This window comes from Pollicipes pollicipes, unplaced genomic scaffold (assembly GCF_011947565.3).
Source record: "Pollicipes pollicipes isolate AB1234 unplaced genomic scaffold, Ppol_2.1 Scaffold_1376;HRSCAF=1609_pilon_pilon_pilon, whole genome shotgun sequence".
NCBI lineage: Eukaryota > Metazoa > Arthropoda > Thecostraca > Pollicipedomorpha > Pollicipedidae > Pollicipes > Pollicipes pollicipes.
The window spans coordinates 122,472-135,036 of NW_023595928.1; the positions used below are offsets into that span (position 1 = coordinate 122,472).

Consider the following 12,565-nt stretch of genomic DNA (forward strand, 5'->3'; position numbering starts at 1 on the left):
CCATCTCCCCGAGGTCCATCATACCAAGAAAAGAAACTGAAAAGCCAAGCGACGAATGGAAATACATGCTTCAACGTTGGAAAAAACGGCAAAATAAAAAACCATTCCCGGCAAAAATACGCATTTTTGGGATAACCTAGGATGATAGCACGGAGTTGAGACTCTCGACTGATTTTGCGAAACTGCATCCTGCTCACTGCACTCGCAAAATATCCTATAGGTACCCGCGTCAACACGTCCAAACCACACTACCGTGCTTCATGTACTCGGGCAACGACCGCAGACATTCAACATCCGCCTGTGCAGCGCGCCCTTCCGGCAGCGGAAGGGCCGAGCAAACCAGTGCCTGTTGTTGCTCTGCTCCGCCGATAGCCGCGGTCGCTGAGGTGGCGGGGGCGGCTATCACCAGCCGGGGAGCCGGACATCGCGTCCCGCGGCGGCGCGCGGCAACCCGGGCTACCAGTCGTGGCTGAGGGCGCCATGAAGACGCCACTGCAGCTGGCGAGCTGTGTGTTTGCCGCGGCGCTGGCGGTCTCACTGGCCACCGCGGCCGGCTCCGGCGGCGGTCGGGTGAGTCTGCCGCAGCAGCAGGGCTTAGAGCTTGCCATGGAGTACAGTGGGGACATGGGAGATGAGAGGGCCTCTGGCAGTGGAGATGGCCTGGAACCGCACGAAACTGTGGAGTTGGAACGCGTCTCTAATGTCAGCGGCGACGAAGAGTCGAGCGGGGGTCGGGAGGACATGTTTGGCAGTGGAGATGGCCTGGAACCGCACGAAGCCGTGGAGCTGGGACACATCTCTGATGTCAACGGCGATGGAGAGCCGAGCGGAAACCGGGAGGGCATGTCGGTCTCTTCTTTTGATGGAGGTGTTGAAACACCGGAAGAACGCGTCGAAAGCCTGCCGTCGGACACGATGCGACCAGACTGGGACGCGGCGCTGGACGGACTCCAGCGGCTCGTGGAGACGGGGGTTGGCGCGGTGATCGCACCGCATCTAGAGCAGCTCAACGCCAGGATCAACGACCTCGGCGTGGACGTGCTCCGCGGGTCGGAGCTCGCCACAAACATCACGGCAGATATGCGGCATGTGTTGGACGGACAGCGGGAGCTGTCTCACTGCCACCAGCAGCTCGGCACTCTGCAGACGGGCCAGGAGGCGGTCCTGGAGCTACGGCAGGTCGTACAGCAGCTTCAGGCGGACCACAGCGCAATGAGGACGTCTCAGGGACAGGCGATCGAGATTTTGCGGGCCGACCTCTCCGAGCTCCGAAACAATCACAACGCCCTGTTGTCGAGCATCGCGGCGCTCAGCAGCGGCCAGCGGGTTATCCAGGAGCGGCTGACTGTGCTGGGCGCTACCACACAGCGCTGTCCAAACGGCTGGAGTCACAGAGGCGACAGATGCTACCTGATCCCTCCCGAGACAACCACCTGGTACCGGGCCCACCGCGCCTGCTCTCTCATGGACCCCTCGGCCCGGCTGGTGTCCGTGCACGAGCGGAACAAGCAACACGTGACCGCGGTGGTGGCCGCCAGTGACTGTGGCTATATTTGGATAGGTCTGAGTCGAACGGCCGAAAATGGCTGGGGCTGGAGCGACGGCACGGAACTGGACCACACGAACTGGAGCCCCTCGGAACCCAACAACAGTGGCGGTGCCGAGAACTGTGTGGAGATCTACGGGCGAAGCACCCACACCTTGAAATGGAATGATAGATCCTGTGACGCGAAAATCTGCTTCATGTGCCAGATCAACTTGTCAAATTAGCATCCTGTGTCCTGAGCAGTGTAAGGGGATGGTTTGTGTGGTTTACTGTCGTTCATTATTACATGGCCTGAACGGTTTCGTCGTGAATAATGCGACGCATGAAATAGTCTGATTTCATATGACGGAGTGCTGGTTCGAGACTCCAAATCAAACGGGCATAGCAGGGTATTGACACACCACAACGTCATGATGCCAATTATGTCTAAAAAATTTCGGCCCTGGGCTTTCTCCCGGGTGAGTATAGACAACATCACTGTCAAACATTCAATTTGCGCGCTCAAAAAATCATGTCCACTTGTCGGTGTGGGTAGTTACCGACGAGTTCCATAATACGAATGCAAATGTGCATGCATAACATTTTTACCGATACTGACAAGTGGGCACGTTTTTTGAGTGCGTGAATTTTATGTCCGACAGCAAGGGCACAGCCAAAGCTTTGCCAAGGGGGCACAGAGCTGACGAAGGGCCCTCTGATAGTAAAAGACCCCCCGTTGAAACAATCGCCGGATATGGCCCATTTTTTATTGAGGACGAGGTTAACTCATATACATCTACATACACACACACACACACACACACACACACACACACACACACACACACACACACACACACACACACACACACACACACACACACACACACACACACACACACACACACACACACACACACACACACACACACACACACACATATATATATATATATATATATATATATATATATATATATATATATATATGTATGTATGTATATATACGTATATGAATAAATACATACATACATGTATGGATATATATGTATGCATTACCAATGCTTTCTTCTTTAACCGGAATATAGGCCAGCTGCAACCGTGTGATTCGTTTTGCCCCAAGTTTACAATAAATAAACTGACAAATTCATGCGTGAAATAACTGCATGAAAAAAAGCGTCCGCGTCCTTCATTTTACAATGGCAAAGTGACTCTTTCAAACGGAGAGAACCCAGAAATTTCGTCGGAATTTTTATCTGGGTTGCACAGAGATAGCAAGGGTTCCGGAAATACAGACTGAAGATAAAAATGAGTCAATAATTTGGATCAGCATGACCAAACCATGTTTGTCTGGGCCTGTTCCGCGTTCAGTCAGCATTGATAAGTGGCACAAATTATGTAACGTAGTCTTCAGTATGCACGCTCGCATATCTAAGTAACAAAAAACAACAAAACTCGACGCCAGGCGTTGCCGTCCGCCGAGGCCGCGCAACGTCTGTCCCGCGGCCTACATCAGGCCGTGGCCAACAGGTGGACGAAAATGGTGACGCATCTGAAAGGAGTACCTTTGAGCGCTTTGGGCCCCAACTCGTACATTTAGAGATATTCCGGGCGTTTTTCAACCTGTGCGGGTTTTCGACTGATGGCAATGACGTAATTGGTCTTTACAGCATCGTGAAGTGGTGCTGGATTCTGGTGGTGGAACTGGACGAGTAAGATGACATCTCCATTTTCCGCGTTGCTGAAGTTGTTAAACTGTCTAAGGGACAACCTCAAGGCTGTAAAAAAGATTCGCCCAGTGTCGTCTTTGAACTGCACGCATTAGCTTCCAGACATCCAGAAACATTATTTTACGGTGATCATTGCTGCGCGTTCAGCACCCGCCTCCTAGCGTCACTTGCAGTGGTCAACGCCGTCCAGTTTTGCTGAAACTGCGACCCGAGCCATCGCTTCCCTTGCTCCGCGGGATTACGGGCGTGTCATTGGGGCTTTAGGACGCGCTCAGCTGCTGGGGCTATATAGCAACGCCAACCTCTCACCCTGGTGGGAAGGACGGGCACCGCGGGAAATCAAACATCACATCTGGTGGTTTCTCATGGTTTCTCATGGTTTCTCAGACGTGCAGTGGTTAACGCAGGCGACGTAACTGCTACACTAGTGGCACCCGGCGCGCAGGCCCAAACCTTTCGGTGGCATTTGTATCACTAGTGCCACCGCGGCAGCAGGAGCGACCGCTGCGGGGATGTGGGGTGTCGACGGCCAGCCGGCCCGGGTAAGCGACGACCGCCGCGCGCCTCTGGGCGGCGGACGCACAGAGCCGATTGGATCAACTCTAGTTTCCCGTCCCAGGACAACGACCACAGCCCAGTGTCCTAGAAATGCCGACTTTGGGTGTAAAGCAACGCCCTATGAGGAAGAATTTCTCACTCCTTTTGCCCATATTTTATGTGAACCTGGACACCTATGGCTATGTCCTGCCTCACCCACATCTGAATCATGTCTATGTATGCAGAGAGCAAGGACACCAGGCACCTCCAAGCCCAATAACCCAAAAGACTGCAGCTGCTTGCACGCATTAAGTTTGGTTTGTTTACAAAATCCATCACAATCGGCAGCTGTGTGCCAAATGCAAGGTTTTCACGCATCCCTTATTTTTTTGGTCTCACCACCACGCCACCAGCGGAGCCTGGGACAAACACCAGCAAGGCTTGGTAGATAATTTTACTCCACGTATTTCTTTTTTCCCGAGGAAACTTGACTACTAAACTGCATCGCTCCCGAAATGCAGGAGGGAAAAAATTCAAAAATGTCTTCTAGATTAAGTTTACAAGATGAATATCACCATTTGAGCACTCATCTCAACAGATTTTAAGTCAAATCAGCTGATTGCAAAATTTTGCTAGAACAGTATCAGTCTTTATATTTATTTAACTACTTTTGTTTTTCTTGGTATCATACCAGTGTGATACCACTTCATTCTTCCTTCCTTTCCGATTGTCTTTTGAGGTGCCATCTGTGGCTTAAAATGTTGACCAATTTCTCTGCAATATGCTCCAACTGTAAACCTGTGCGTATTTGATACATAAAGTGGATTAATTCGCCAGCCGCCCAAACATGTTTGATATGCACCCAACAGTGACCAATTCACAGGGAATAGGGGAGACAATCTGAAGCACGGAACTTCTTTTTACCGCCATTTTTATCCTCTTAAACCCTCGGTTAACCGTTTTCTTGGTTCATGGCGGTGCTCAATAATGATAAATCTAAGCCTTTCGGGTGTCTAACTCACCAGGCTACCTGAGAACGCTATCCTAATGCTGTCATATAGAGCTTTGGGACAGACCTGACGCAGTAAATACGGAAGTGTTTGATGGCGAAACTTTGCCCCTGGGGATGTTTATCATGCACACCTCTTACTTGTTTCGCATTTTCAATTTCGTAGGTTGGTGGGCATGATTGATATTTATGTTGGGGGCGGGGGGGGGGGGGGGTGAGTGGGACGACGCTGTCTGCCAGCGGACCATGCAAAAGGTATTAGCTTTTTGTTTTGGGGAGCAGGAAAAAGCCAGTAAGTCTCCTGTGGACCTAGTAATTGCTTACCTTACCTGCATTCAAGACATGATTGGTAACCAGAGTTAACCATTTTCTGTTTTAATCCATCGAGTTTTGTCATAAGACAAATAATGGTGCCACAAGGCATGCAGTGGGCTTATTTTGTTCCACATTATTGATTATTTGCCCAAATTTCTTGAAGTGGTCCATCGTGGCTGTTTCAACCAGATGTTTTCTAGGGTTGTCATTGTTTGCTGACTGGCGAATGATTGTACTGTATATATGCACTATATTTTTAACACAATGATACTCTAAGCTGCATAGCAATTATAATCTGAGTTAAGCATTAGTATGTAATAAATAGTCAGGCCATCCCATTCAAAATGTGAAGCCAACATCTCAAACTTTGTTATTGAATATGAATAAACAAGCCTAAATAGATGCCTTTGCTGCAGCTGAAAAGGCAAGCAGGAATACTGGCATGGTCATCTAAAAGTTATGCTACTTTTGGAGAAGAGAGATTTTTGTGGAGCATACACATTATTGCCCTTGTCATAGGTTAACCATGACAATCAAAATAAATTGTTCAAAGTGATTTAAAGTGTTTTGGTTTGTATGTTGTCAACTTTGTCTGATGTCAACAAGCATACACAAATGAACAAAAAAAAAAGAAATGCAAGTTGAAACCAGTCAAAAATTAGCTTTATCATGTTTTATCACAAGTGCTGCTGTCATCAGATAGCTGAGTTGAGATGATGTTCAACATATGGGCTACTCTCAGTTAGGTTAAGTTGGTTAAATGCATGACAAGTGGCAATAGGAATTGTGCAAGAATCAGTAACTCACAACTGCTGCTGTGATACAAACAGGTTAGGCAGGATGATGCGAAGTAAGGCCTCTTTAGGTTAGACATGGTTAGGCTACTTTCATGGAAATAAGCATTGGTATTTTGTAAGAAACAATGACAAATGTTTTTTTCCATCACCCCATCTTAACAGAAGCCAAAGGTATGTCTATTGTGTTTGACTTGGTGATGGACTGATGTGTAGGAGTCCAAGGTTTTTTTAGCGTTTTGTGCTTGTTGAAATTTCTGTTGTTTTTTTGTTATTGAATTCCTTTGCTTTGTTTTGTGTAAAGAATGCTGTAGAAGAGAAGTGCAAAGTGCAGCGTCAAATTGTTGGTGTTCATAATTTTGTTTGCTCATTACACTGTCGTGAAATTACTATGCTTTAATGTATTCTGTTTCACTTAAATGGCCTAAGATGTTAAAAACAAAACAGTTTTGTCAGGTTTCTGATATTACGCCCATGCCAACTTGAAATAGATGTCTTTGTTTGCTGAAGCATCAGTCACGAGCTCACAAGTTCCATCTTTTGTGAATATATTTTTTTCACTCCCGCTCGGCATTTTTGCGATGAAATTTTTACTCCCACCCTAGTTCAAAACCGATTCTAGCTCCCTGCCACAGCCTATCTCGGCTCTACGCCCGCCGCTGCGGACGCGAGTGCTGCCCGCCGGGCGGTACCATCAGGCCCGGCGCAGCGCCGCCAGACTCGACGCCGCCTGTCTCTGCGTCTCGTGCCGGGCCGGGCCGGGATATCCCCCCGCCTCGAGAGCAGCGTCATGGAGCCGGCCTCGCCTGCGCCGGGACGCCCACATCTTCCGGTCCGTTCGCGCTGGGCCGACTCGGCGCCCAGCCCCGTCTGCATAGCACAGCCAGCTCTGTGGCAGCGTCACATTTGCCCCGGGCGACGGTACAAGTTTTGCCACGCGGCCTCGCAGCGTTAGCGCCGTAAATGATCCATGCGTTAGAGGTGGTGTCTTGGATAACGCGCGCGGTGAGTGACTGTGGTCGGTGACATGCTGGTGTCAGGCGCGTCTGTAGCCTCCATTGGGAATCCAGGGCACAAGCGGTCGATAGGGACAGGTAGCTTGCTGGATTACCTGTTCAGTAGCCGCAAAGCCTCCCAAAGCTGAAGTAAATGCCAGTTATCGAGTCGTTTCATTGCGTGCAGCGCCATAGCACTAGTGTTAAATTCTTGGAATCATGTACTTGTTTGCAAATGCACCCCTACATTGTACAACTCTCCTAGGCCATTTAGGTCCTTGACGCATATGTGACATCAACGAGCAGCCAACACACACAACGCAGAATCACAGGGCGCAGTGCCGAATGCGGTTGACGAGAACGCCAGAGGCATCCGTACCAGCAGCAGTCGCGGCGGTCGACGGTTGCGGTGAGGCTCCGCTCTGCGGGGATTACTGATATATGCGTACATATGCACGCCCACAAACATAAACATGTTCGTGAACGACTCTAGCGTGGCAGCTAGCTTTACGATTGAGAAGGCGGACCACTTCATTGCAATGTATCAGCAGACGGACCACTCCATTGCACCGTATCAGCAGGCGGACCACTCTATTGCACTGTATCAGCAGACGGACCACTCTATTGCACTGTATCAGCAGACGGACCACTCCATTGCAATGTATCAGCAGGCGGACCACTCCATTGCACTGTATCAGCAGACGGACCACTACAATACACTGTATCAGCAGACGGACCACTCCATTGCCCTGTCTGATCTAGCTGTGTCAATCCATGCATTTCCGATGAAGTTGCTCTGCATACGCCAGGATTGGCAGGGTTTGAGAGACAAAAATGTTGATTATCCATGTCACATCAGCCCAAAGTCTTGAAACATAAAGGCTGCAGGCTGCTAATTTGACATTGAGGCCGATGGTGAGTGTCAAACAAACGTATTTTGATGATAGAACTGACATAGTCTAGGTGGAACCATTTACGGATTTGGTTCCAGGAAATGCGTCCGGAATGGAAATGTCAATCGGTTCCAGCTTTAACGGGCTGCATACGGACTGCCGGAATGCATTCCATCAAACTGCAACTGAGCATAAGTCTGACATGAACAAAGTTTCTGCGATACGGATTTCTGCACTGAACAAACCTCTGAAACACGAAACTACGCCCTAAAACCTAAAGACTCCGACCAGCCTGAAAACTAAACCTATCTAACCGTCCTTTGCGAGCCTTCCCGCTAGACATCCTTCCACCATATGAACTTTTGTGCTACAATAAGTTCATGCAGACGAACTGCGGCGTGATGATTTTTTCCTGAGTTGTGTCGGCACGGAGTGTCTAGTAAATGGTATGGGAGCTCCAGTATGGCTTATCCGGTATTTAACTGAAATAGGGCGGAGGCGGATCTCTCCCCCCCCCCCCCCATCGGTCGTTTAATACCGATGCCCCTGGTTGACATAGTGGCCTTCCATTGTCTCACTGTCAAATATCTACTCTTTATCTTAAATTTTCACATGTGATCTTATTGCCGGCAGACCCTTCATATGCAAGAGGCCCTCTTTCCATTCGGGCTCGGTCCCATTATCCGTGGGGCAACTGTTTGTTTACTATTTGTTTATTTAGGGCATAAGCAATCCATAAGCCAAAGTCAATTTTCGGAGGCAGCCCAGCTTTTAAAACAATAAACACACGACACACACATAAAAACTAACCAAATACACATACACCTTACACAATCAGGGACAATCAGTCACCTCAAGAATATTCCACGAGTGCCGGCGAATCGAAACAAATAAAATCGAAATGATTTTGTTGGTTCCAAAAAGTCAGTTGATGGTCGGGACCGACGATCAAGGACCCGATTCCAGAGCTTAAGGGCGCGGGGGGCTGTTCGAAGTCTTCTTCAGGGGCCCGGCTTGTGGGAATGAGCCCTCAAATGACAGCCAAGAAGGCTTTACGCCGATCGGGGACCCTCTGAGCCGTCAGGGGCCTGTGGGTCGGCCAGGCACCGCCAGTACCACACAGTCGGTTACGTGTGTGTATGGTCCTGAGGGCCCGCTTCCCAAGCTGGAACAAAACCGGGGCCAGCCATTTGCACTAATCGGGGCCCTTGCATCTCCGAGGGGCCCACAGTGCCCGCCAGGGGTTCCTGTGTTGGCAAGGGGCCCAATTGCCCCAAAGGGCAGTGTTCAATAAAGCCCGGAAAGGGACCGGATTACCCACTGAAACCGACGATGAGAGTATGGTTGGAGGACAAGAAGGCCTGAGGGGTGGCTTTAGGTCACATCAAGGATTCCGGCCCGTAGGACCGTGACCTGGAATATCAGTCAGAGGGCCTTTTGCACAGATAAAAGACCCCTGAGACAATGCGGGCGTCTACGTCGGCCAAAGACCACCAGGACCGAACGGTTGGCTCCGTGTCGGTCTGAGCCCCGGGGGCCCATTTCACAAGTAAGAGCAAGGACTGAGCTCACGATTTGCATTGGTGTGGGTCCCTGAAACAATGGTCAGGGCCTTTGTGTCGGTCTGGGGTACACGGTGCCTAGCATGGGGTCACGTTTCAGCAAATGGCCTCGAGTTTGTCAAGGGCTTTGTTTGGGGAAGACCCGAACAGAGGCCGAGGGACCGCTCGGGGCCGAAGATCAAGGACCCGATTGGAAGACTGAAGGAGACGAAGAATGCGATGGTCTGGCCGTAGGTCAAAATAAGGACGTTCCCGCCGGTAGGGCTGTGATTTCAAATGTCGGTCAAAGGACTTCCAGCATCGATTGGGAACTCGTGGGACAGTGCGGGGTTCTATTCCAGTCAGAGACAACCAACAACGAACAATCGGCTCGGTGTCGGTTTCAGAACTATGGGCTCATTTCCCCAAGCACAAACGAGGCCGAGCCCGCGATTTGCATTGATCAGGGTCTCTGAAACCATGACGGTGTCGGCAGGGACCCACAGTGCCTACCAGGGAATGCTTTGTCTCCAAGGGGTCCACAGACGCCAGGAGCCGTGTTTGAGGTGCCCGAATAAGGACCCAAAGAGCCTCTCGGGACCTTAGATCAAGGGCCCGATTAGGTGGCCGAAGGGCCCAAAGTGCTGGATGTAGGTCACATTATGGACCCCCGCCCGTAGGACCGTGATGTAAATGTCAGTCAGAAGGCTTCTTGCACGGATTGGGGATCCCTGAGAGAGTGCGCTCCTCCATTTTGGCCAAAGATATTAACACCGAACAGCCGCGTCCGTGACGATCTAAGCTTTGGGGGCTCATTTCCATGCAGGGACAGGTCGGGCCCGCGATTTGCATTGGCTGGGAACCATAAAGCAATGCGGGGGCTCCTGTGTTGGTCAAGGGCCCACAGTGCCTAACTGTAAGAGTGCTGAGTGTCCTTTGTCGACAAGGGGCTTCGAGTCGGTCAAGGGGGGCACAGGGTAGCAGGGGAGCAGGGGAGCTCAACGGGAACGGGGACGAGACCCTAAATGCCAAAGAACCTCTTACGTTGGTCGAGGCCCTCTAATAATGCGAGCAAACCTGGGAACTTGTGATGAGGACTGACCTTGAGAGAGTGGAAGGGCCTTGTGTCAGTCAGGGTCCCCAATACCGACGACTACCCCGCGAACGCAATTCTAGCCACTGGCTCGTTAAACCAAACTTGACTCTACACACCAACCATTGGACTATCTGGGGAGGTCAGGGATCTTGGTGCGTTAATGAGGTTACCAGCCTAGATCCGAGGCTAATTGCGCGGGTCAGGAGGCCTCCCGTGTCAGGGAGACGACCAATGCCATGTGATGTATCCTTCTAAGGGCCTCGGGATCGACCAGGGCATCCCGCCTTCCTGCCGCCAGAATGACTGCCGGAAGTCTCCCCGCGCTGGCATGGAATGACCCATCAGCCCTTGACCGGGAACGATAAAGCGCCCGCTAATGTTCCACTCAAACAATGTCCTTGCCCGGAAAAAGAAAGGGGTTTCATTAGTTTTTGAAAGAGTTGGTCGAAATGAATTATAAGTTGAGAAAGGTTAACTCATTTAGAACGTTCATTCCTTGGCGGAATCGACTGATGAAAAAACCTAATTAGAAAATATGAGCCTGCGCGCTCGCAAGTTGTAGAGCAAGAAGCACAATGGCTGGGGTTACAGTTTTAGTAAAAACCGAACAGTTTTGACCACTGCAAGTAACACCAGGTGATGGGCCCCGTGCGCACAAGCGAGACCTCGTGGTCTTTTTGAAAGTCTTGAAATACGTCCGCACTGTTTAAATATTGGACTCGGTCATATCCTTTTTTACAGTGTTGAGGCTGTCCTCTGAACGGACAAGAGCTACGCCAACACGAAAAATAGAGATTCTGCCCCGAATTCCGACACCAGACTTTTGTCCACCCGTCTGTCATCACTTACTATTGACGTGGGCCGATGCCGTGCAGCCCATGGAGACTGCAACGCCGAGCTTCCAGGTTTTGGTTGCTGAGATTTGCGAACGTGCATGTTGAAAACTACGTAATATTATTTTTCTCACTTATCTCCTATGACTGGATGTTGAACATTTCCAAACAAGCAGGAGATAGCCATGAAAAGACAAATTTTGACGGGATTCGATCTACAGTCTGCTCACGAGGTCTTCGATATCTGTGTAGAATCCAGATCAAAATTCTGGAGAAGTTTCTAAGTACTATCGGTTAGAGCCACCGTAAAATGAAAAGCGACAGATATTCATTTTATGCAGGTGTCTAACACCTGATTTCTTTGGTCTATTGTTTTCAAAATTCAACCAGAATTGATAGCACGATAACTTCTGCTTTCTGTTCGCGTAATAGAATGTAAAAATAACGGTAAAATAAAGAAAACGGTGTCCCCTCATTAACGAATCAGTCATATTCGGTGATTTCTTGAGGGCCTTTCATTATCAGGAGGCCTTTTCTCAACCCTGTGCTCCCCCTTATCAAGGCTCTGGTTGCGCCTCTGCTCTGGCCGACTTAGGGGCTGTTTTCCAGCACCGAAACTTCTGTTAGCACTACGGGACCCTGACCGACGCAGGAAACTCCTCATTGCTTGGGGGCCCCGACTAATGTAAACTGCGGTCCCGGCCTTTGTCCCTGCTTAGGAAATGACCCTCCCGAATCCAAACCGATGAGGAGCCGACTGTTTGGTACTGATGGTATTTAACTGGCACAAAGGCCCGCATTGTTGGGGGGGGGGGGGGGGGGGCACCCTGATCAGCGCCTCTGACAAAAATTTGAGAGGTTCGGCTTGCAGGCAGGCGCATGTAGATGGAAACTGATCCTTGATAGCTGTTTTCGAAGCTACACGAGATCATTTGTGCAAGGTATTTGTTTTAAAAATACTTTAAGCTGAGAATGTTGGATCAGCTGGGAAATGAATGAGAAATCAATGTTGGATCAACGGGAGGGTTACGGGCAAGCAAAGAAAAGTTAGACCACAGAAGAGAACTGGAACAAGAAACAATGCCCTCATCGAAGTGGGCAATGTTTAATGCGACCCTGTAGCTGGTCTGGTTTAAGATTGGACCAGTTGGAACGGGATTTGAAAAATAATCACAACATGCGTGGCATAACTGATGAATAGCCTTTCACAGAACATATGCGATTCCAGAAAGCAGTAAAAAGCATCCGTTTTTGTCAAACTTCTAGTTAACAACGTTCTTTTCTGTGCAAGTCTCAG

At 49.8% G+C, this 12,565-nt stretch overlaps 1 protein-coding gene across 1 annotated transcript; it reads left to right on the forward strand.

The window, feature by feature from the left end:
• The first annotated feature begins 475 nt into the window (after positions 1–475).
• Positions 476–2,354, forward strand: LOC119095189 (C-type lectin domain family 4 member F). The gene has a single exon (XM_037218095.1). It carries the CDS (start codon positions 481–483, stop codon positions 1,768–1,770), a length of 1,290 nt encoding a protein of 429 aa, XP_037073990.1. The 5' UTR covers positions 476–480; the 3' UTR covers positions 1,771–2,354.
• Positions 2,355–12,565: the final 10,211 nt, after the last annotated feature.